The sequence below is a fragment of the Lepeophtheirus salmonis genome, chromosome 12 (assembly GCF_016086655.4).
Source record: "Lepeophtheirus salmonis chromosome 12, UVic_Lsal_1.4, whole genome shotgun sequence".
Classification (NCBI taxonomy): domain Eukaryota; kingdom Metazoa; phylum Arthropoda; class Copepoda; order Siphonostomatoida; family Caligidae; genus Lepeophtheirus; species Lepeophtheirus salmonis.
Window position 1 is genome coordinate 12,605,901 of NC_052142.2, and position 27,527 is coordinate 12,633,427.

Below are 27,527 nucleotides of genomic sequence, written 5' to 3' on the forward strand. Positions count from 1 at the left end.
CCGTGTGCAAGGCTGTACGAGAACATGTCTCCTGACATTTTTTTATGAGTTGGAAAGTGTGTAATTGAAAAATTAAATTAAGCTAACTCCATCCTTTATCCATTTATTTTGTTATTTGTGATAATTTCAAAATGACTTTAGACATTAACTCAACCAGTTACCCTGGTTCAATATTTCTGAAATGGCATAATCGATATATATTATATTAGAAACAGTAAGTTTTCATAAATTGCCCTTAATAAAGTGTTACAAAGTTATTATTTCATCATGGTAAATGCATTCGAAGCCTCAGAACTCAATGGAAAAGCTATTTACATCCATGACCATTTTCTTGGTTCCTTGAATTGTTTTAAGTCTGATATCTTTTGGTACATGGAGTTTTTTCTCTAAGTGAAATTTTGATGAGTTCCTTTAATTGTTTTTGTTTCAAACCAATACACTGTTGTAAATTAAAGTTTCCTCAAATCTGAATTATTCACAGTCTAGGCACTTATTTAAACTATTATCTGGCACTTCCTTTCAGTCGTATACAGGTATAACCTTGTATTACTATTAACCTTGATAATTAAGGAGAATATAGATATCAAAGTTCATAACTTATATTGCTTATGTAACTTTGCTAAAATTTATCTATGGGATAAAAACTTTGTAGAACATGTTTTTATAACTAGGAACAACTTTTGATAAAAAGTAGGCGCTGACAAATTAAATATATTATCAAATTTCAAACCATTCTACTGTATAGCAAATATTAATCAAGTAGTATTTACTCTTTCTTGATGAATATTTTGTATGTACTCGGCCCCTGAAATACATTGTCATCTCAGTGACTATTTTGAATCGCGTTGTTTACATCTCACCCCACATTCATTTTGCTTAAAAATAAAAAAATAAACAATCTAAAGGTTATTCTTTTTTAAACAAACCTCTTAAAAAGGTGGTTTTTTATATCTGAACTACATTTTCTCATAATTTAATTATTTCATATGAAATATATACCCATATTTAAAAGTAATATTATTTTTTTGGCTGAGTCTTATTTTTTTTTACAAAAGAGATGGCAAATCTATAAAAAGAGCTAAAAAAATATTAAAATTGAAATTTATTGATAACGCAAAAGGATAGGTGTAGAATTTAAAATATTTTTGGGAAAGTAAAATTTTGTTTGCTTGTCTAATCAATAAATAAACACTTACAATACATTATATAAAGTTGTAATTTCAATATTGTGAAATTAATAAAATTATTAAGGAAGGATGGATTTGATCAAATTAAATGAATATTGTAATTAAAAATTTGTATATTTTTTAATCACATACTAAATAACCACGTTTAGATAGCTATTTCAAGATAAACTCATCAAAGATAGATTGATTTGGCGTAAAATGCATTTTCTATTGTACAATTCGTTTAACTAATTTCAAGAAATATACAAGTTCTAGTGAATTAAGAACAGTTTTTGAATAAAGTAAATTCTACTATACGTTATGAATGATGATACAAATAACTAGAATAAAGAATGCAACACTTCTTTCAAAAAAAAAAAACTTGGCGAAGACTAAGTTCTATTTTTAGTAGAGAGTATACTAAAAAAGCTATCTCAAATTAAAAAAAAAAATTAACTTTACTTGATATAAAATAAGGCTCGGATTGAATTTATTCTACTTATAGATTAAAAAAATGGTTGAAAATTATACTAATCCAACTAAGCATACTATGGTTGGTGGGAACTGGAGAAAACCACGCATGAAAATTTATGATTATAACCAGGTAAGAAAAATGTAAATACCCTATTTAATAATGAATAAGATCAACTATTGAGTAAAGACGAATGATATTTATGACACGGTTTGAGATTCAACCCCGGGTTTACTGCCAAAATTGGGAAAATGTTAAGTATCGAATTTTTACAAGTAATTCATATTTTATAAACCAAAATTTTATTAAGACTTCAAATCTGAAGTTATAAATCCAAAACATGCAATGGTTTTTTTTTAGATATACTCATTTTTGTTAAAGTATGTCAAATCTGACAAGAATAAAAAATATATCTTAAGCATTTTCAAATTCTACAAATGAATTAATTAGTCAAATACTTGTAATTTTGAGAGCTTGTTGTTGTTTTGTGACAAATTGTACCTTGATTTAGTCCATATCAAGTAGCTACTGTTCAAATGATTGCGCAATATCACGCGTTCCGAAATATAGATATTTTGTCAAAAATCGAGTTTCTGTTGCTTCGTAAAAAAACCAAAAAAAAAAAACCCAGTAGTATTAAGTAGTTTCACTTCAATTGGGTATTATTTTTATAAAGAAGTATATACTGGGCATAATCGATTACGTGTACACGAATATTGCACATTTTGGTTGAGGTCTCATGTAATGCATAATTTTAAATAAAATTTTAAATGCATAAATCTTTGAAAAAAAAAATCGGAAATAATACAGCTGACAGGAGAAAAATAAACACATCAGCCTAAAATACACTATTTGAAGTACAAACTATCAAGTATCTAGTATTTTCAAGTATCTAGCTGCAAATGGTTTTGCGTAAAATCCATTTTTATGACCTAAGGTATTTTTTTAATACGTCAATAAAATTAGGGAGTTTTATTTTTTTTTTAAATGTTTCTGTACAAGAAATAGTATAAATTAAGTATCAATTTAAAACTTATCAAATTTCCAAATAATAAATATGTAAGTCAAGTCTGTAGTCCTTTCAAATCAGTAGATATAGCAACCTAAATCCAGGAATTTATCTACAGGTGTTAATTTTCGATTCCGTTTGTCACTCGAGATATCTTTTTTTAACGGCCATTGCACAAAAGTTATGCAAGAAACAACTGAAAAAAACAGTTTTATTTTAAAGTCCTGGCCATTTTTATCATTTAAACATAACTAATAGTTTTTTTAATGTACATTGTAGATTCTATAGGTCTACAAAATTGGGATTTCAAAATTTTTGTCACACAAAAACTGTCATTTTTGGGGAAAATTGGTCACAAATTTAAATTTCTTGGCTAAACAACAAAAAATACAGGAGTGAAACTTAGAAAATCTTAATGAACATACATTTTTACCCTAGAGCTAGACCCTAAGAAGCTACTTAGGAAATCAAAATATTAAAAAAATAGTTTCAACGAATTTATTCTATATTTGCAATCTATTGGTAACCAATAAAACATCCCTTGTTAAATTGTTAATATAATTACGAACTTTATTGCCAACCTTAGAAACAGTACCTTAGAAAACAACCTTCAATCGTGGTACTTTGTGTTTACTTCCATTCAAAGTGGGAGACAATCCCATTTAAAATTTGAAGACAACACTATGTGATGAAAATGTAAAAATAGTGGAAGTATGCGAATCTGGACATTCATATGAATTCATAATGGAATCCAATTCAATTATAACAAGAATTTAAAAATTTCCTGATAAATCTTTAATAGAGAAGTCAATGTGCCTGGGTTAACTAATAATGACAATCAATCAAATTGCACACCCTATAATATAGCACAAATACATCCAAAATAATAAATAATCCGTATTATTTGTAATAAGAATACAATACAATACGTATAGTTTTGCATTGTACATGTATGTGTATAGGATTATATTTTCTCGAATGTTTTTTGTTTCATTATTTATTAATTTGTATATTGTAAATTATTCGACAATTTACATAATCATGTGGATACTTGTGTGGTATAAAGGTTTACATGTATATATTTAATTTTTTAATTATTTTTTTATATTTTCGTAATCAACCCACATTCAATTAAAAAAAAACTATTTGAAATAGGTAAACTTCATATCTAAATATTTTTGAAGCAAAAATTTATCAGTGGGGTAGTCGAATTTTTAAAGTCCATGATAATTAAATAAGAGGTGGTTCATTAAAATATGAACACTTTGAATAGTAAAATTTGATCAGATATAATTAATTAATAATACAATTTCAACAAAATTATTACTACAAATAGGTGTGTCTGAGCTCTCTGATTCTTCTATTAGTTTAAAGTATCATTGAACCAATAAAAAAGCGTAAAAATACAAAACAAATAAGATAAGAAATTCTGGTAAACTAGATTTGATACAAAAGAACTAATTACGCATTCGTAATCAGTGCGGCCTGTAATAATATAATTTAAAATATTTTTTTTAAAGTAAAATTTTGCTGATACTTAATGATATATATATCAGAGTAACAAAGTCTTGTAATAAGTTTTTTATAAATTATTAAAAGCTTGAGGTATAATGCTTTGTTTTTTGGTAATACTTAAGTATTTATTCATTTCCAAATAACAAATACTAGAAAGTTACAAGCTATACAGTTAAACTATTATTTGTACTAAAAGTATGTTGGGCTATATATAGATATCTAAATCTCAAGCATTTATTCGTGTTAGAAATTTTTAACAGTTTTCAATATGAACTGAGTTTTTATTTTGTAAAGTTGTTATCATTGTTATTTGATTCTTGAAGGGATAAAAACTATGTATAAAGTAACGGAGTATGTCCGAGCTGATGAAAGACAAGGAGTTACACTGATGATTTGTTGTGCCTTTAAAAGTGTAATACCTTGATTGTCTCTCAGTAAAATAGTTTTATCAAAATAAGCATGGATGAAAGTATGAAATGATTTGAATTCTAAACGAAGCCCCTTGATGTAATGTCTTTTTTGAGTTGATGTAATGTCTTTTTTGAGTTTGAATTGATGCGATTTTAGCAACTTCAAGCAATCGGTATTTATCTGTGGTCGATCTTAAGACGAGGTAAAAATGCTTCCACTTTAATTCGAAAAAATCAATTTGTCTGATACGTCTCTCATAAGTCTTTATTTCAAATTTTTATCTGTTATAAACTTTATTTTAAAAACAAATTATAATTTGATTAATTATAATAGGGTCACGTTTATACGATTAAGATTAAATTGATTCATTTTATAAGGTATTTTTCTTTATATTCTACTAATTCTTTGAAATTATTGTTAAAAGAAGTACGCATTATTTTGTGAGGCAATATTTAACAATTGGTTTTGCAAATACAACTATATTAATTATAAGTTAAACTTTATTTAAAATTCATTAGAGAAGATAATATATATTACCGTTAAAATGAATCACAAAGTCATCACTAATATTGTTTAATTATTATTAAGGAATTTGGTGGTAATTACTATCAGCCTATGCTTCAATATATTAATAAAAAGGATATAATGGGCCCGTTCAACAAAAAACAAATAATAGATCTTCCACGTTCAGCAGAAGTGACCTCTGACAAATATACCAACATGTAAGATTTATATCATATTCATATATGTAATCCAACTAATATTTTTATTTAGGCGTCATTATGATAAAAATCTTTCAACATTGGAGTTAGAGGCATTCCTAATTAAGGCCTATGCCAAACAAATTAAAGAACTCAACTCTTCTACAGGTAATTATACAAAATAATGCAAATTTTATATTTAAATTATTTTAAAAGTTAATAAAACCTTAAAGTGAATACATATTTGTAAAATACATTCTAATTTAAATATATTAATTATTAGATCTTAATTTAAAATCGGCTTTTTCATTTTCCTTATTTTATCAAGATAAAAAATAATAACAATTTAAAAGTATGTAAATATTTTTATTTGAATACGAAATAAATTTATTGATATCGACTTGATATTTTTATTTGCAGCTAGTAATAACCATTTCAGCTAATGCCATAAGAAATAGTAATAATTGCCAACTTGTATTTAAAATTCCAACAATGATGAAATATAACTTTTAAGAAACCATAGAATTATGTTTAAATAAACCAAATATCCTACGAGATAAATCTTTAAGATATAAAATCTTCCGTAAGAGTTGAATCAGTCCTGGGACTGATTACATAATCAGTGTTTCTTTTCCCTTTCAGTCTTTTTTTCTATAAGTCCGATCTTTTTTACTTTTCAACGGTCCTAAAGAACGATACCTCGGGCTTTTAGTATTACGGTACTAGCTATCTTTCTATTTTCTTCGCTGCTATCTAAGATTATAATATACGAACTAAATATATATATAAATTATAGCTAGAACGTATAATAATACGTTCTAGTCACACACCTCATACTTTACATTCAGTTATCTTGTCTCTTGGAAAGAAGTTATGAATTATGATGAAACTTCAGCGACTCAAATGACTTATTTATTAGTATCTACGTAATTATAGCTGTTTTAGTTTCCATAAAAGACTGATAAGGACCTTTTCTAGAACTAAAAATTTTAGTTAGGACCGGACTGATATGAATGCAGTCTTTTTAGTTTTTTTAGACCGATCAAACACTACTTATCTTACATTTACATTTAAACAACGTGTTGGGAAATGGATATCTTATTTTTAATAATTCTGCATATAATAATTTTTGAGCCTCAATACCTTCCCTATTAAAAATAAACGTTTCTTGTTTGGATCAAGGTTAATAGAAATACAAAGTTATACCATAACACTTTTCCAAATAATGTTTGACTTCTACCACGCTTCTTAATAGTGACATCAAAGAGTACAAACTTTTACACTTAATCCTATAATTTCTATTATTACATGCTGTTACTTCTGTTATTATACTCTTTGACGACAATGTCTGTCTGTTTTGCCCAGCAGACGGTACGGTACATCATTTTGAAAATTCTGGCTAGCCAAATTACATGATTGTCTAACCTAGCTTTTCTATTAACCTTGGTTTGGAGGAGAGATAATAACACGAAGAGATAACTTTTTAAATACGTTTGTTATTGTCTTCCTTCCAAATTTAGCTTATTTCGGCATTTTTTTTTTTTTTTTTTTTTTATATCACACATTTCATTGGGCCTCATTAGAGGTAATTTTAAGAGCAATAGAAATGATTGATGTCTCAAACTTGAAAATTTTTCATAGATGTATTCAAAAAATTAATAAAGTCTAGTTATATTCAACTTTTTATCATTATTTCTTAGCAAATAGTCATATTCAAAGTTTTCCTTCCTGCAAAAAATACATTTTTAAAAACTAAAAAGAGGCAGAACAAAAAAATATTTTTTAACTTGATCAATTTACTTTACCGAAAAATATTTTACTTGCCGGTAATTTTGCTACCTACATTTTCGCCCCTGGTAATTTTGACCCAAGGAGATTTTACCACATGACATATTCGCCGCCTTTTTATATAATTGGTTAGAACTTTAATGTCGATCAGATCAATTATATAACTAGGAGAAGGAAAAAATGGAAAAAATATCAACATGATTGACGTACCATTAATCAACAATAGATTAATTTATTTTATGGCAAGCTATCTTCTTTGATTTTGAATTGTATAGATTCAGTCGATCCATCTTTATGAATTTCAAACGTTATCCAAAATATAAGAGTTGCTTCAAATACCACTTGATGTTGATATAAAGATACAACTACGACAAATATTATACCTTTATAATTGTATAAAGTTCATATCAGTTGGCCGACAGGAATTTCTAATCAAAAATGATAATAATTTTTATCATCATTGTCCTTTTTTCTTCTTCACTTAGATACATAATTACTATGATCGAAATACAACTGTAAAGTTCGAACCAATTATATAAAAAGGTGGTGAATATGTCTTGTTGCAAAATATCTTCAAGGCAAAATTAACAGTGGCAAAAATGTAGGTGGCAAAGTTAACGACTGTGAAAATATTCGAGGCAAATTTACCGGTCATGAAACAAAGATACAGTGCATTTTCCTTTCAGATGTTTCCATTACTTTTCATTATTTATTAAATGTTCAGTAGGGTAAAGTGATGTATAATGGTGTGTGTGTGTTTTTTTTCGTTTGGAGGTTTTTTATAAGAAATTAGGTAAATTTTTTTAATGTTTTTTATATCCATGGTAGCATGAAATGCCTTAGCTATCAATTTAATAATCTAGAAAATTTCAATTAATGTAAAAGGGAAGGTACATGCAAGGTTAATAGTAATACAAGATTATACTATAACACTTTTTTGACTCATGTTTGACTTCCACTACGCTTTTTAATAGTAACTAAAAAAAGAGTATTATTGTTACCAAAAGTAGCTATATATCGCCTTCCTTGAATGTTACTTTTAAAGTACTGTTGTTATACTCTTTGACGTCTGATTTGTCTGTCTTGCACGGCAGTCGGTACGGTAGATCAAACTGAAATTTCTGGCTAGCCCAATTACTTGATAACATAACTTTGTATTTCTATTAACCTTGGGAACACCGATTGGGCTCAAGGGTTGGGGGTAAAATTCAATCTTTTTGGTAAAATTGTATTTTAAGAAGTGGATTTGAATGTATTAACCTATGAAAATTTAAAAAAAACATAAAGTTGTAGCACAACTTAAAACATAGCCAACTAAAGAAAAGATTAAAATCTGTAAAGTAATTAGAAATAGAGGAAGTGCATACATTCAATTATTTTAGAAAAAACAAGAAATATATAATTTATGTTTGTAACCTATTGCAAAGTAAATTCAAATTTCAACTGATGAATAAACTTTTTATTATTCTCTACACCTTAGCAGCTGAAACCGCCTGAATTGTTTTCCTTCCTTTTTTAGGATAGTAAAATAAAAAAACAAAAAACTGAAAATGAAAATGAAAGAAAAATATTGTGATCACACACAGAGGCCAGATCTTTCTTTTGTTGTTGGTACAAAATGAGGAATGAATTCAGATCATTATTATGCTCAAGAAATCTGGGGAGCGCTCCCACCCAGTTACTAGTTTTGTGAGGGCGCTCCCTCTCAGCTTCTGATTTTGTGAGTGCGGTCCGGCTGTATTAAAAATAAGTGGCACTCCTTTTTTCGCTCGTGTAGATTTATTTGAATTTGACAAGTCTATGATTGCAATTAAATTCAATATATTGGAAGTTCAAGTGTGCCGTACGATTTGTGACAACTATACATTATTTGCAATAGCTTATAATAATCCAAATGATTGATTTAATCCAAATAAGTGTGTGCAGAAATTTTTATTTGTCTTTAGTGCCTTGGGCACAAACAGTTTGGAAACCACTGTCTTAGAGATATGCATATACCAAGTTTGTGCATTATCGTCCTGTTACGCAAGACAATTAGATTGAGCATGAACAAAGGTTTCTCAAGTTTGCAAATTTATGCTTGATTGAGATTTTGAGATCATATTTCAATTTACTAAATAAATATATTTTTTCAGTTCAGAAAATTTGTTAACAAAAATAAAGATTTATCTTCCAACGATATCTCCACACATTTAGCAAATATTTAGCATGGGGAAAAAATATCTTGAGACATAACTTCAACCGCCTATTACAGATTGCAGGAATAGACGGTTGAGACATAACTTCAACTGTCTATTCCTGCAATCTGTTATTATTCCAAAATAAAAAATTATGTTGATCAGTAGTTCTGGTTTATCGGTTTATTTTATTTAGAAAGATATTTTCGACGGAACATTTGTATATATAGATTTGCATCCTCCTATTGTTCCAATAAATTCATATATTTTCATAAGGATATTATAGCAGCTCGCCTCTTACTTTTAACTTGATGTACAGGGATCTTGACTTTCTGATGAAGATCATTGGCTCTCATCTTCATTACTGGAAGGATAATTCATTGTGGAGATAAAGTTTAACATATAGGTTTATGATAATCTCGTAGATCATCAACTCAAGAATGAATCAGCCACTCCAGATCTTTAATGAAATCGTTGTAAACTCCTATAAGAACTCAATACTGAAGTTTGATGAATTCCATACAAAGCAACAATACTCATATAAAATCCCAGTGAGAAATACAGCGAGTTCTCATCCTCGAACTACTTCATTGAAACTCTTGAATCTATTCTTTCTAAATTCACCTATACTTTGTATTTTACTCTAAGAAAACTCTTTCATCGATTTGAGTAATTGAGTGTCTTTTGATATACATGAAAAACAAATTGTTCATCTCGAACTTATTGATAAGTGGTATCAATTCTATTTTTAAGCTGAATTCATGCTATATAGACCTTACGGACAATGGCACACCAAGAACACTTCAATTCTCACTTTCAATTCCCTAATAGTAATTACTTCGATTCATGAGTATCTTCTGACATTGAAAAAATCAAAGACAATATTAAACTCTCAAAGTCATTGTCAAACAAATGAATAGAAAGTATGACACTTTTTTTTATCCAAGAAGGGGATAATTGCATTTTCATGATTAGTCTATTAAAACTTTCTGAAATAGTCGTCAGATGAATTAAGAGCATTATTATAGTCAAATTGGATTTATTTTTATTCAAAAGACACTCATACGAATAACAAGGCTATGAATGATCTAAATCATATATAAATCATGTAAAAAAGTTCTAGTTTAAGACTCTTACCACTAAGATTGAAGATGGCAATACGAATTTTTATATAATTTTTGTAAAAATAGTGCGGAGATAATCATCCGATAGTACTCGAAAAGTGATATTTGTATTAGTCTTTAAATAAATAAGTTTTAAATTTCAAACTATATCTTTTAAAATTTGTCAATTTTATATTTGGCCTTAGGAGGCTGAAGCTTAAATAAAATAAAACTTATATGAAAATGTATTTTTGAGTTCGACAGCTTTTAAGTTAATTTTAATATTAAAATTAAATTAAATTACACTTAAATTACTTTGCAAGGAGTAAATGATAATCAATAAACGTGTGATAATTCTTCTACTATAATTAATTTATTCTCATATTCATTATGAGATTATAAACAAGTTATATTCACACAACCATAGAAAAAGTAAGTTAAATTGCTCTGTATTAATTTGGTCGTAAAGTTAAGTCTTGGGAGGATTTTCTTTTAACTAATAGATGATGAACTTTTTTTAAGCTACGAGCTGGTCATATCAGAAGTTGCATTTCAGTCTATTTTATTTTAATGTTCCTTCAATTCGTCAGATGGAGTTGCACAGATTCAGTATATGTAAATATTATAGTATTACATTTATTCCAGCTAACCTAGGAATATTCTTTGAAGTTCTTATACATATTGTATATTTTCTTATCTAGGAACATTCGTGGCGCAAACCTAAGTACATTGAGATCAAGAAAATAATTTATTCCGAGTCCATATCCATTGAGCTACATTGTTCCATATTTCGGTATTTCATTGCAACTCTTTCTCTTTCATGATGGATATAAATATATTAGCACTGATAATTTCTTCGGTTTGTTTTTTTCTGTTGCATTGTCTACAATAAGGCTAGATAATAAAAAAATGGTATGAAGCACAGAAATTGAAATCAAACAACATTTTTTTTGGGACAGAATTAACGTTAAATAAATACATTTTTTATGGTTGGCATGATTTGAAGACAACCCCAAAAAAAAGTGAAGTGACTTGATATGCATGAAGAGTATGGTTCTAGAACAAGGATATGACATTAAAAAAACAACAACAAAGAGTGTAATATATTTTTGAATACTGAAAAATGGTGTTATTTTTCTCTTAAGTCTAACTAAGAGAATCTTACACCAAAATGAATCTTTTGTGTATATTAATTCATTTAGTAATTCCAATTATTTACTCGGTCTTGTTTCGGATATATGGATTATATTTTTCTTTTACTTTTTTTCATTTTTTCAATTTTTTTCCTACTTTTAGAACGGTAGGATTTTTTATCCCATAGGTTGTCTTCAATGTCTTTATTAAAAAATTTAATGACCTCGCAATTGAATTCTATTAAGTGTCTAGAAACTTTCTTTAAACATACTTCATCTCTTGAACATACTTTTTGCTGAAAATATTTTTCCCTAAGGGCACTTCAACGAAGTACAGTTTTCCGAATGTACATATTGCCGAAATACAATTTACCGAACATACATTTCGCCGAATTACCATTTGGCCGAAAAAAGACGGATAATTTGTTGATAATTACAATTGTATATCTAATTCAATTTAAAATGATATTATGATAAAAAGGATTTGTTCATATGTTATATATAAAAATAATGAGTGTTCTTTTGTAGAAAATTATTTTTTATTAATTTCAGTCTATCTCATTACAAGCCCATAGTCATAATATAGGTCCATATTCTTAAGGTTTTTCTTGAGTTTACTATATACTAGCTTTAGAGTCCAAGTCAAGTCGTGTGGCTTAGCTATCCAGTCCAAGTCAAGCATCAAGTCTTCGACTTTGATAATATGGAGTCAAGTCCAAGTCGATTCTCAAGCCTAGAGTCCAAGTTCCTATCTCTGGGATAATTGTAATTTAAACCATACATTTTATCGTTATTATATTAATTATTATTATAACAGTTAATCAATCCTAAATCTATAATTAAAAGCTCCTGTTCTCTTCTACCTATATGAAATAAACACAGATGTAGTATATTTCATTTTAGCTGTTTTAATTCATTTTAATAAGTTGATTTAAAGCAGCTACGTTTTTATAAATTCAAAAAAGGTATATAAATTTATACCAATCAAGAGCCTTCATTTAGAATTCGTGTTATTTCATAACCAATCATTGATAAGATTGTTAACTCAATGTACATAATAATAAAAAGTATTCCTGAAATGAGCATTAACATTTGGCAAGAAGGAAAAAAACAGCAGGCTATCTACCATTTTTTTTTTTATTACGATTCATTCTTTCCCTTTTGACAATTGAGGTTGAGATAGTATATACATATAGGCGAACAAACTTTAAAAAAACTTTTGCTGTTGACAGATTTATAAATCTTCCGAAATCTCTCTCCACTCAGACATTAAAAGTCAAAGATTCACAATCAAAGCAAATACGCGTACTAGAATATTGAGGGGTAATTAAGCCATCATTCAAGCATAGCAAGCTTTCATTAATAAGGAATGTATTTGATTTGAAAGACTTCTGCAGAAATTGTCAAAAAACGCTTTCAAGTAACGTTAATTTCAAAATATAACTGAAGACTTTCTTCTATTGTTTTACTTGTTACATTTTTTCGAGTACTCATTGAAATCTAGGTAACTGTTAATGTTAAGAAAGGTACGTTTTTCGTTCGGTATGATAAGAATTTCAAAGTATACGCAAAACTTATTGTGGGAGAAAAAGAATTATTTTAATGTTTGATTTTTGTTTTTCGGATATCACAAAGAAACACGACTATCTTTTTACCCACTATTAAACCTCAACTATCAAAAGTGAAAGGAAGAATTTCAAAAAAAGAAAAAGAAAAAAAATATATGGTAGATAGCCTCCTGTTTTTTTCTTGTTGCATTGGACTCGAATTAGCTGTAATTAAGCGTTGAGCAATCCACTACTATTATATAAAGAACAGTACCACAAGTTGGGATAACTTTTTTCTATTACTTTTTTGGAGAAAAGGTTGAGATATCCAATAAAAACTGATATAATCTTTTATTTGATTTATATTTAAAACAATTTAAATTTAAAAACTTCATCTGAGTCATATCTATAACGCCACATGGAAGTATATTCCTGTCTATGGAATCTGTAAAATGCAGCTTGTACTCTTTTATAAACATTTGCTCTTTATCGGTGAAAGAGAAAGGTGCAATATTCTGATTTTCTAATATTAAACTAAATTATAATATTTAGTAAATGTAACTTTGTGGCCCTTCAGTAAATCCTGAGATATGTTTATGAATAAATAATAATGACTAAAAGTAATAGTTAAAGTTTTAGAATACTTGTATTATAATTCATTTTATTGAATATAAACTTATTCAATATATTTTTTACAGCTATGGCTCGTGTGAAACTTATGCATGCTGCAGTAAGCAAGAAATCAACACCACATTCATCTTTAGATAATGTCAATACCCCATACAATTCAATGAAACTTCTTAAAGGAACATCATCACTTAGTTCTGAACGAGTTTCACATTATGCTTCTGAATTACACATTTCCAAAGACAACAGGCTTCGAAGTGCGGCTATAGAGAAAAAACATTGTTTAGATATTGAGGCATTTGGAGACTTTGAATATCATCATAAATTATTTGATGGCCCTATTGACCGGAACCAACAGTTTTGGCGGCCTGAAAAGCTCTCGGGTTAGATTTGTGATACTCGCTATAATGTAAAAAAGATGGAGATGAGTTTTATGTATTTGTTCTTTGTTTTAATTATTATAAAGAATTAATTATTATTAATATTCGATTATTAAAGCTTATAATGTAGTTATACCTAATTCATTTATTGTAAAATACTATGTTTGATTACTTTTTTTCACTTGACCCAAGCATGATATAATTTGAGACATCTTATCATAATAGTTCTTTTTAATGTTTTGGTCTAACAGTAATTTTAGGGTATGTTTCATTTTCATACATGGATGCATAGAACAACTTTTTATATTATATTCTAATATTTTGTTATTACCTGTTGGATGGACTATTTTGTATCGAATGCTACAGTGTTGGTCAAGGACCTTTTAGTACAATTTCTCATTTTACACTACTATTAATTTTCACTTCCCTTCAATGCCATGAGAAAGATGAGAGATGAGAGAAACATTTGCATGTTTGGAATAATCATTCTGATATATGTAATGTAATGTAAAATGATCTTAAAAAGTTATAATATGTTTGATGAGCATTCACGGAGAAAAATAGGGAGGAAGTACAAAAGAGATAGAGAATACACTCTATTTCAAAGCCATTTTATTCTAAAAAAAACTTGCCCCGTGTAGACTTTTTAGCATTTTTATTCAACTTATGTCAGATATTCATCGCAATAAAATTAAGCTGTAAATTTATTCAAATAAGGAATATGTATACTAAATATATTCAACGAGAGTAAGCGTATATAATACATTTTAAAATGTACAGGTCATTTTCTTAATTTAAAATGCCTTAATCAAATCATTGTATCATAATCAATTTCGATAAACATCCAATGATACGTGCTATTTTCAAAAACTGAATAATTAATCTATAAATAAAGGTAGAAATAAATGTACAGTTTCGTTATGCCGAGTAGTCCATTAAAATCTAATAACTTTGAATTTTTAACTTTAACAAGATACTTTTTATTAATTAATGATATAGTTTCAAGAAAATTAATACCATAAATAGATATGTGTGTCTGAGGTTACTTAATAATTAATATAGCTGTCCTTGGGGGTAATGATGGCTTCAGGTGGCGGCCGCAGGCATAGCACCCACTTCATATGTAGATCTCCATCAAGGTGTAGTCGTTGGGGTTGGCATCATTGCCATAGGAGGACTAAAAGTGTTACAAAAGATTTTCAAAAAATAACACAAGCATTATATTTTTGGAGTATCAAATAGTAGAACTTCTTCTGAAAATATTAAGGCATTGGATTTTGCTTTATCTAATGCCAAGGCCCTTATTCAAAAATCAAGCTATGCCCATATCAACCGCTGGAGGCTGAAGAATTGAGAACAATATCTCTGCAGTGCATTACTTGGCCTTTTCGTTCAAGATTCTATATGTGTCAGGTTATTGATGTAATAAGGAGCAAATTTGGTAGGTTACTGCCCAAAGATATCAGGAAATTATTTGACTACTTTAAAAATAATTATAAATTTATATGAAACTTTTAGAAACTAAATATTTTGAGAGTGAATTTTAGACTCTTGACTGTGTCTTGTTTTTAAATGTTTTATTATTTATGATCGTTCACTTGTCTTAATTGATTTTTTATTTTCTTTAATACATCTGATCATGTTTTATTAATTACCCAAATTTTATATTGCTGTTTGTCAGTACGTACTGAAAAGTTCTTCGGGAGAGGAAACTATACTAAACTAAAAGGTTTATTAATGGTTCTTAAAACTCAATTCTACTACCTACATATTTTATATAATATAATATAGGTGTTATGAGATTTAATACAAAAAAATAAAATAGTAATAACTCAAACGACTCATTCAAAAAAAGCCTTGCAACAGGAGAAATGATTTTCTACCATGGATAGTGTCAACAATGGACTCACAATCCTCTCAAGGCTCTTTCCGCCCACTTTTTTGATATCTCTCTTGACATTCTAGTGTGAATCCCCAAGATCTCTTGCATGGACCCTCATTCACTTAAGGAAATTGGTCCAGGCTTATTTTTTTAACTCCTTCGGTTCCAATTTGGCCTTTTTAGACAGAAACTTTCTTCCTCTCTGTAGTGTTCTACGAACACCACCAACAGACAGAAGACGGAACTAAAATATATTATTTAAGGGATTACACTTAAAAAGGATGTACATAGACATAACTATTAAAATATATTAACACGTAAAACAAAAGGTACACTACTATCTATTTAAAACAAATCCCTACGTCATGATCTAAAAGTATATAAAAGAAAATACATAACACTCTCCAACATTTGGACTTGCTGATGGTGTAAGCGGTAGCTCTAGATACGTTCAACTGCTTGGAGTGAGCTAATGGAAATTGGTCATTTTCTCAACTTGTACTTAAGCTAAAAAGCTCAATTTTCTTTTATTTTGAACTAATGGCTTATGCTATAATATATCGAAATATGAATTAATTTCAATAACTCAACCTTAATTAATCATTGAATTAGTAAGTGTTCAGATTTTAATGCCACCCGGTAATTGTTAAATTAATTGTACAGAGAAGAAATTGCTCTTGTTGGAATTTTAGTTGTTTACTAAATAGAATAGAGTGTCGCTCTCTCTACCACTAGGTACTGGCCAAGGGACTATTATTAGTATGGGATTTACCATGACGTTGTATATTTAATGTATTGATTATTAGTTAATGATATTATACAATATATTTGAGTAAATAAGATAATAATCAGTCGTCATCATCGTTCTAAACATAAAATGGTACAGTCGAAAGGATTTTGAAGATCAAGTTAATGGAAAGATTCAAGAATGTCTACGGAGGGTGAATTAGAAGAAGAAAGTCAAGGTTTGATAGAGAAGGTCGAAATATCAGATGAAAATCTAACATCGGTTGATGAAAATAGGAAGGATGCTCCGACAATGAGAGTTATGATGATCTTGATCCAAGAGCAAAAGTGAGCTCGTGAAGAGTCCATTAGAAGAGATAAACAACGGTGCGAAATGGTGGAAAGAATGTTCAAAGCATTTAATTTAAAAATTATGATCAAATAGAATAATGACTTTTGGAGGAAGAAAATGTCTCAAAAATAAATCAATAAACGGAAATACTTATAAAATCTTCACCTTAGCCTTTGTAAATTGGAAGACTTTATGGGATAATTATGTGTTAGCTCTTTGATTTGAAGATCAGTATGAAACAAAAAAAAAGGCAGTTTGTAAGTCATTGTGCTGTCTGGAAAGGCTGGATCCGATAAAGCATGCCATGTCAATCCAAAGAGATATAGAAAATTCTTTAAAAGAAATCATGGATCATATTGAATATTACCATAAGAAGCAAACTACCGTGGCTTTGGAATGGGTAAAGTTAGATTGAACATAAGTGCTTTGATTCATTTACACTGCTTTATAAAGATACTAGGATAAGAGAGATGCCATTTGAAGGCTGGATATCAACACTAATTATAATTGGAATAGATAGTGAAGAAACAAAAAAATACCTGTTATCCAAATCACTTTTAGATATATATCCATTTGCCGAGGCGAAGAAAGAAGTAAAATTCAGGAGGAGGCATTGGCAAGAAAATCAAACTCGATATCAAGTATAAAAACAAATTTAAAAAATGAGCATATAACAGAAACTCAAAGATATGCTTATTGTGGAAGAAATTATCATAGAAATGGAGAAAAATATCCTGCATATGGGAAGAAATGTAATCAGTCTAAAAAAAATGGGTCATTTAAAATAAATGTGTAAATCTGATCGAGTATTATTCTAATCTAATGCAGTAAAAGTGAGTTGTATAAAGAAGAACTTAGATGATAGAAATGAAAATCCAGATACTATTCCTGTTCACAATGAAAGGGATTCAATATCTCCATAAAATGCAATACCTTTAATAGTGAGGGAACTATGCGTTCTCACAATTAGTGGGGGGTGAGGATGGGTTTTTTAACAGACACAGATCTTAAGACTATGAAAGCACTGCATTCTATGTTGATTACAAACTGTTGAAAAACTAAAGGACCGAGGAATATGACACAGTAAAACCCTAGAAAGAGTTAGCTCATCCTTGGAACCATTGAATCCCGAGATGACAAAAGAAGTGTTTACTGGTACAAAATACATGATGAAAATATCAGGAGAAATAAATAATTAAGGAAATATGACTACAGATAAGGTCCTGAAAGCTCCACAAACGTCAAAAACGGCTTTGTTGTATTCAAGAAGAGACTCTCTTAGGGGAAAGAAAAGAAAACCTCCCAAATAAATGCCACTTTAGATCTTAAAGTGAAAATGTCTTCGACAATAAAATATAATACCAAATCAATTTCGACGACGTCAAGGGCCAAAAAAGTATCTTATTAATAATTTTATTTATTATTATTCTTTCCCGGATCTCATAATCCTTGTACACACTAGATTAAAAGACATCAATTATCTAAAAAAAAAAATATCTTTAATGTGTGTAGAAATATTATTTCATCTTGGGACACTGTAAGGAATTCAGGTATTCTATGTAATAAAGATTGTATTAAAGAAATATATTTTTACAAAGAAAGAAAGAAGTTTCAAAGGTAAGAAAAAATCAAATGTGTCAATTTGATAAAATCAATGACAAAAACCTAGAGGCAATTATATACCTGGAGAAATTTTTTGGATATGAAAATAAGGGAGTTTGATAAGTATGAGAAGGGAACTGGTCAAACTAAAACTATAAAGGAAGATATCTTTTTAACATTTAGGGTACACTTTTCGGGATTAAAAAACTTTCATCCCTTAAATTACCTTCAGGTAAATTTACTGAAGAAACAACATTAATATCTGAGGAAGCTTGCAACATTTATACAAAACTATATGAATGACCCGACTGTTTACCAAAAAATTAGACAGTTTTTTACTAAACTGGACATGACTTAAAGTTACGTAAGCGTGGATACCACTTTTGTCCTATACCACAATTTCTAAAAATGAAATACAACCCTATATCAACTCTAAAAATGAAAAGATATTAGAAAATTTAGACTCACCTATTAATAGTGTAGTGTCCTTTTCTATTCAAGCGAATTGCAATCGTGGAAAGGGCTACAACAAAGTTACTTATATTTTTTAATAGGATATCTAGTAACAAATGTCTAAGAAGTAATCTATCTTTGGATATAAATTACGTTGGAGACTACTAACAATAGGATGTGTATTAGGTGCTTAGGAGCTTACCTTAGATTTAGATGTTTATATAGATCATTGTGAATAAAGCAAGGGGTTTCCTGTAGTTGTACAATGCACTGTATATTATATTACTTCGGAGGTAATTTGGTGATTACCTTAACATGGATATGGACTCACTTATTTTAGAGTTCGGGTTTTAGTGCTGCCTTATTTATTACATTCTAGATAATTCCACATCATATTCCTCATGTGATACGAGCACATGATAATATGGCCTCGATTTTACATATGATTCATCAATATGATGATACAAAACCTCTCACTCAGCGATTAAACTGGTCCCCTTTACTGTAGTTATACATATACATACAATAATTAATAATATACAATTATAGACATCCAGTCCTGTATTATTGAAATAATTTGAGAATATATTTATACAAATAAAAATTAATACAAGAAAGATACAAACAACAATATAATATCGATGCTCCTGATTGCGAGAATCCTGAATGACACTGCAGATGCTCCTCCATTGAGGAAAAGACGACCTCGTCTTTTCTTCCTTTCTTCACGGTGCATCAGAATTCAGCCTCACTCCTCAACGGCCTTACTGGCTTGTATCTTACAGAGCAATATACCAATGAATCCTGAAATTATTATAATTAGTAAAGTCTCGAAACCAACTATACCGTAAATTCTGAAGCCTTTTTTTCCAACAGATCGGAGCAAATTTTTTCATAATTTTAAAACTTATTCATTTGAAACTTGCTTGTAGATTTCCACTAATAATTTAATTTGATCTTGATGCTTGATTGTCCATATTTATAGATCCAACTCATGTACATCCAAATTTACAATCACATTTTTCACTTCTTCCAAAATCTTTGCTTCCATAGTTCTCACCTTGATCTTGCTCCAAACAAATACTTCCATTCTAACATGGTATTTATTTTATTAATGTTCGATCCATTATCCATTTCCAAGTACTTCTTTACGCTTTGTTGTAACATTTAAGTACTTACACACAACACTTTGATTGATAATACTTTTCCATAATCGATTTAAGACACAAATATGTTGTCCGAATTATGCAACATAGTCCCTTGGCTAATTTAAATTTTTATTAATCAATTCTGGCAAACATCCTTTTGTCCAATTTTAAGCAACCTTAGCTGTGGAATCAGACAAATATCTTCAGGATGATTACAATTTACCGATTCATTTGTCTCGATTTCGTTTTATATATCTTTGATATCACCAATCACCAAATTTTAACCAACTGGTGATCAATATGAAATTTGAACCCCTTATTCTACTGTTATCGAGCGTTACATACACCGATATAACTGATAATATTTATTTTAAAAAGGTAAACTAATTGCCACGTCACTCCATTTGCCGTCCCCTTAAGTTGAACAGGTAAAGAGTAAGGTTAGAACAGGTAAGTTTCTAACCCTCTAACTTTCAGCTTGACTAATTTATCCATAATGATTTATCATTTTCCCCATGTCCAATATCTTCTTCACATTCTGAATTGACAACAAATCCGGCTTTAATTTTTCCAATCTTTCTATTCTGAACACCTCTTATCCATTTTTTCACCTGTTCAGAAATACTTATTAACACCCTTATAATTATTTCAATTCTTTCAACTTCCAATAGTTGATTGTGAACACCATTGTGACATTCTTCATGATATACTTTATAGCCGATTTATTACCTGCATTTCGGATTTGTTTAAGTTTTCCTTGTTGTTGTATTAAGGTATTTAGTAATTCGGACCTAAAAAATTCATCACCAGAGAACTTAGTAAACAATCCTTTAGCATCCAGCCTCCCAATATTCTAGGCCCACCATTAATTGTCTCGTCTTCTTGTTGTTCTTGCCATATCCACATAACAATATTAGTTCGTTTAATTCTATGTAGATATATTTGAATTTTTTTATTGTAGAGCGCTACTCTAAGATTTCGGGCAAATTCACCCACACAACAACAACAATGAAACAGCTCCAACAATTTCATAAATTGTCAACTAACGAGCTTAAGAAACTCTTAGCTAAACATGTTTCTTCAAAAATAATCAAAGAGTTCTTCCTTGTCATTAAAATCTCTTCTGAATTGATTTACAAAACTATACTACGACAAATAACTTTATTTTATTTTAATTTAATTTCTATTTAACTTATTTCTACCAAAACTATTTTCCTTACTGTCGTCTTTATTTACTTGTGAAAATTCGTTAAGAGAAGTATCATTAATATCTGTTTCAATTCTTCGTCACATTCTTTTCCCAGCTGCGTTCCTTTGGTCTGAGCCTACTTGGACTTTTTTTTTTGTGTGTGCATACAGACTGTTTGATTTTGTTTCACTTTTTTAGGGGTTGTTTTGATGTCAAGTAATGCTGCTATTTTGTCAAAGGTGGCATATGATTAATTTTCTTTGACTTCTTTTTAACAGATATTTGTTTGTTTAGTTTATTACATTTTGTACGATAGAGAGCTGTATTAGGGTCTTTTCTATTTATAAATATTTATTCTCGTTGTAACCCCTTTTCTACCCTTAGTTATTATCTTTGAAACTTTTTTTGCTTTAAATTTGACATTTTATGTCCTTAATTACCCTTAAAACCTTAAAGGTCATTATAATAAATAACCAATTTCGATTATTGTCAGTTCGTCGTGCCCACAAAAGACATTATTTCCCACACTAATATTTTGTTGCCTGGCCTTCTTATTACAAGTCTCTTCATTTCTTGAGATGACTCTCTTAATGTTTATCTAACGCTTCAGTAATCATATTAGCCAATTCAAGAATTGATATGGATGCATTTTTGAATTTTGTAATATAATTTTTATTATGGCAGATACTACTGAATATGTTCCAGTTAATTAGAAATAAGAGAATAACCTAACTTCTGTATTACTAGCAACTTTACTTGAGGTCAGGCCTCCCCCAGGCATTTACGCCACTTATTTCTAAGGGTATTTTCTTAGACCATTACTGTTCAAATAGCTCGACTTCTATTCCCTATTTAATCTTTCCGCCAGGTTAGTATAAGATTGGTTTCATTTTGTTGAAACATACCAAAAAGAGCCACTGCTTTCAGAAACTATTTTTATGGCTATAATAAACTCTGATTTTCAAACTTCAAAATATTCAACTCTACTTAAAACTTTTTTGCGTCGCAGAATAATATATTTGTAACTGATTAAGGGGCTTTTACCGCACGCAATCAAATGTTCTTTACTCTAATCCTTTACTCGTATTAGCACGGTTCCAATGTTAAACTTTGAAGCTTCTGTTTCTTATAATTCATTATTTTAAAAAGTTCGAAGTGTCTAATGAAGATTACACTTGACTTTACCTTTAATTATTTAAACACTTCTTTTAATCCATTGTCATTTAATATCTTTGCAGAAAAATTTGTAATTGGTTAAGATTATCTTGCATAATATACCATACATTTACTATTACATACATTTAAGGTCTTGCCCAAGAAGATTTGGAGACCCCTCTTGCAGCAGGAATGGTTTTCATTGTTGAACATCCTCTAATAGTCTATAAGGCGAAGCAACATGTCCCCCTGTTGGAATCTGGATCCCTCACATATCCAATCATGCATAGGATCAAGAATATGAATGATTCATGCACATAGTTTTCCAACCAGCAAAACAGCGGGGTTTTTCTATTGTTCTTCTTACAGGTGGATTTTTCCCTCCTCGCTTCGCGTGGAGGTTTTTTCCTTTTGTTTCCCCTATCTCATGTAGGAGGGGTTTTTACATGCATGCTTTTGAAGGTAAACTGCGTTTCCCCTTATTATTATGTTGAGCACTTGAAATATACATCTTCAACTATACACTCGTCCGTTGTTATTATTCCGCGTTATATATTACATTAGTAAGTTATTACAGTCCACTTATTATCGATCCTTGAGGTATTTGAGAGAGGCCTAAAATCCTCCCCCCCGCCCTATAATGTCCTAACCGATTTCCCAAAAGGCGTCATTCAATCTGTTTTTCTCGCCTTTTCCCTGAGATAAGTCTTCTCAGTCCTTTGAGCATAAATGTTGCAAATCTACTTCGTATTTCCATGAATATACACTCTAAGATGAGATTGTCATGAAAGAATAAGCACCGGTTTACTTATTGACCATATATTTTACGAATTAAGAGTGAATAAGTTCCACACTCATTTAGGGTCCAAAGGTCTCTGGAGGAATTCATAAGTGCCAATATGGGAAACAATTGTTTATATATTTTCTTCCGAAGTACTTTGCTTCACCAATTGTGGATCTATTAACAATTTTATTGAATGTGCCCTACATGAGATCTACCATATTATTTATATCTCAAACATCTGTAGTCACTTTAAGGTTCCTTTTTCCTTTTTTACAGGAATCAACTTTGATCTCCATTTACTTATACTCGGTTCTATAATTCCTTCCTCAATCCATTGTTTATAGTTAATTGTTGAAATTTCCATTCACAACTGGATTCATAGGTTTAATTATCACCTTTCCCGGTTTATAATAACTAGTACCGCCGTAAATTCGATTCCAGTACGGTCTATATTGGAAAAGTCTTTTAATACAATAACAATATTCAAATAATATTCTTTCACTAGTTTACATTCAATACCACTCAAATAATCATTCTTTTCGAACTCTACCCTCACACATATACATATATTTATTCAATTTCTATCTTAATTTTCTCCGTCTCACTAGCTACTCTATCAAGGACTACCTATATACATAAATAATTTGTCTCTAGCTAGTTCATTATTAAGATTAGGGTATAAATTTTTGAGTTCTCCAGATGTAGTGCAAATTTTCTTCTATCTCAATTGAAGGTAACCATGTTCATGAGTTTGCATTTACTTCTTTAATTTCCGAATAGTTCCTAATTTGCCCCCAATGAACTATCCACTGATGTTCTCTAACAGTATAAATAACTAAGGATACCCGACTGTCTCCTCGCCTTGTCCTCCTCACTTCAGTTAATTGTGACTCAAATTAAACTTTACAATCTTCTGTTGTTGCTGAAAACCATACAATATCTGATGTGCCGATATCAGAAACCTTGTTTTGCTTTAGCGTCAATTTCTACAATTTTCTCAGTGATAATTACATCAGCAACCTTTTCACAATAAATTAACATAAAAGTGGAGATAAGTTCGATTGCCTCGTCAGAACCAAGATATTCTGTTAACCGAACTTTTCCCCTGTCAGATTCAACCTTAGCAATGATGTCATCACCTAATTCCAATGATATGGACAGTTATTTCATTGCTCTTCTGTGATTAATTGAATAATACCCCTAGCCCATGAACTACTAGGGGCTTAATTCCCCATGGTTTATTTATATTTTAGACCATGTTATTAACCAGTTCAGTAAGAGTTTCCATCACATTTAACTTATTATCTCCTACCGAACTCACGACAATGTCCGCCTTTTTTAGGTCATTCAATTACTTTACCTCCTCCATAAATCTACATCAATATGATAGAGCGCCCGATTCTAAGGATCTTCTATTCCTTCGAACTGCATCCTACCCAATTCGATCCAAATTGGTTGTTTTACCTAGCAGATACAAGCATACGAATCTTAAATCAGTAATTTCGCTCACGCTAGTGTTCTTTTCCCCAAAGTATAATTAGTTACGTAAAATCTTCTTTGGTAACTTTGCTGTCCACGATGGCACTTTGGGAAACGTTACTTGAGGGAGTTCGTTCCCTTAGGAAATTCCCAGTTTCTTTTTTTGCTATGAGGTAATCTTGTCTGATATGCCATATTTCCCGACAATTTTAACACTAAGATCTATGTTATACCAAAAATATCATATTTTACCTCTTCGATTCTTCTTTCTTCTTAAGTTCTTCAAAAAAAAAAAAAAAAAGTAATCTTTTAACTTATGTCAGCATTGTGGATGTATCATACCGTCTTCTTCCTTTATAGACGGAACCATTGTATCCACTTCTTTATCTTAATCATCCTTACAGTGCAATCCAGCAACTGGTTGATGCTTTAAATAGTATAACAATAATATCCCATCGTCCTGCCTTTTTTACTATTTTTTTACAGCAACCTCTAATCTAGTTATTAAGTGGACTAGATTACACCCTTCACTTCCTTCGCAGGAAACTCATAGCACTATGACCTCCTATCTATGGTAAAGTATGTGAATTACATAAAGGCGTACGGCGCCACTCATTACTCCAGCTACGAGCTTTACATATCTCCCTTTCCTTCCAACGTTCAATATTGTTAATAGCCACAGAGTCTCAGCTCTACAGAAATGGAAGTCTTTAGATCCATCAAATAGTATAAGAGTGTTTATCTCTTTAGCGAGATGTTCTTGTTGGAGTTTTAGGTTCTCGATTGTGTTCATTCTCCTTGAAATCATTAAAACAATTAGGTCAGTAAAAATTAATTCTGCAAGACAGTGCTTTACTATTTATCCTGACCTTGAAGCGTCTTAAAACTTAATTCAGAATTAATACTCGAATCAAATGGGCGTTCACTATTCGTCTCACCCAGATTATCCCTAAATACATATAATAGTACTGAGTTCTTATTTCTATTTTTACCTCCCCTCCCATATACACATAATTTTTTATTTATTCCGTGAATTATTAAGACTTATATCAAAGATTTACACTTGACTCCCTATCTTATCATATTACTTCTTAACTGATTAAACAGCTAACATACCATGCCTGTGTGCCCTACACGAAGTGAAACTCACAGACATATTATGTTCCATGCAATCAAAAACCCTTAAATACATATGAATATTTACAATAAAATTAAATATGTAAATACAATTATTAAATACATTAAATAATTGAATTTAGTTAACACCTCTGCAGTCGTTCTTTATTGATATTCTCTCCCATTTTTACTCTAATTTGACACCTCTCCGCCTACTTTTTCTTTTTCCAACAGGATCAAACTAATCCTACTTATCCTTGAAGTTCTCATTTGGGAATAATTCGTTGAAGAAATATAACTTGCCTGAAATAGATAAACAGATAGAACGACTACTTTGGCCACGGTTACACGAAATAATTTAAATATAATATATATATTATATGCTTTACTCATCTCATTCTCTTATGTCACATGACAGTTCAATTTACCGACAAAATTCTAATAACTATCCTCATATGAACACGGAGCTATACTGAAGGGTGGACAGTGATTTTACTGGGTGATTCTACTCCAACGGAATACAAAGAAATTTTTCATTCCTAGTCCTATACCTTATTAAAATTACATTAATAATGTTCTCCTCAGAATCCTTTTTTAACATAAAGTCGTATACCGTACTTACAACATGAAGGTGTTACACAAAATCTACTTTTAAATTACGGTAGTTTTTGGCTTATAACAAAACAAAAATAAAATAAGAGCAAAAGTTGACCATGCAGACGGTATGCTACCAAGTTAGCCTATTTGTAGTGTCCTTTTCTATTCAAGCGAATTGTAGTCGTGGAAAGTTACTTATATTTTTAAGAGGATATCTAGTAACAAATGTCAAAGAAGTATTCTATCTTTGGATATAAATTACGTTCGAGACTTCCAACAATAGGATGTGTATTAGGTCCTTAGGAGACTGCCTTAGATTGAGATATTTACAAAGATCATTCTGAACAAAGCGAGGGGGTTCCTGTAGTTGTGCAATGCACTGTATATTATATTACTTCGGAGGTAATTTGGTGATTACCTTAACATGGATATGGACTCATTTATTTATAGAGTTTGGGTTTTAGCGTTGCCTTACTTATTACATTCTAGATAATTCCAGATCATATTCCTCATGTGATACGTGCACATGATAATATGGCCTCAATTCTAGATATGATTCATCCACATGATGATACAAAAACCTCTCACTCAGCGATTAAACTGGCCCTCTTTACAGTAGTTATCATACATATGCATAAAATAATTCATTAATAATAGACATTCATTCCGGTATTACTAAAATAATTTGAGAATATTTTTACAAATAAAAATTAATACAAGAAAGATATAAACAACAATATAATAACAATGATCCTGATTGCGACGATCCTGAATGACACTACAATAGGAAACGAAATTTTAGTGTCAATTTGGCCTATAACAGGAATTTCAATTCTCCAGAAAATTAAATATACTGATGTATGTAGGATATTAAATTTTAAATAATATAACTTTTATAATTGAGTTGATACAGTATGGTGCCGTATCAATCTAAGTATTTAACAAGTTAATTATCCATACATATAAAAGATTTGGATTCTAAACATCTCTTCATTTTAAAATATTTTATGATCCC

General features: G+C 29.8%; 1 protein-coding gene across 1 annotated transcript; it reads left to right on the forward strand.

The window, feature by feature from the left end:
- Positions 1 to 1,010: 1,010 nt before the first annotated feature.
- On the forward strand, positions 1,011 to 14,162 carry LOC121126782 (uncharacterized). Its single transcript, XM_040722117.2, has 4 exons — positions 1,011 to 1,770; positions 5,162 to 5,295; positions 5,348 to 5,442; positions 13,721 to 14,162. Exons 1-4 carry the CDS (start codon positions 1,681 to 1,683, stop codon positions 14,035 to 14,037), a joined length of 636 nt encoding a protein of 211 aa, XP_040578051.1. The 5' UTR covers positions 1,011 to 1,680; the 3' UTR covers positions 14,038 to 14,162.
- The last annotated feature ends 13,365 nt before the right edge of the window (positions 14,163 to 27,527 follow it).

Coding starts and splice junctions, on each gene's coding strand:
- LOC121126782 (XM_040722117.2), top strand. CDS start 1,681: ATGGTTGAAAATTATACTAATCCAACTAAGCATACTATGGTTGGTGGG. Junction 5,296..5,347: donor TCTGACAAATATACCAACAT/GTAAGATTTATA, acceptor ATTTTTATTTAG/GCGTCATTATGATAAAAATC. Junction 5,443..13,720: donor AGAACTCAACTCTTCTACAG/GTAATTATACAA, acceptor TATTTTTTACAG/CTATGGCTCGTGTGAAACTT.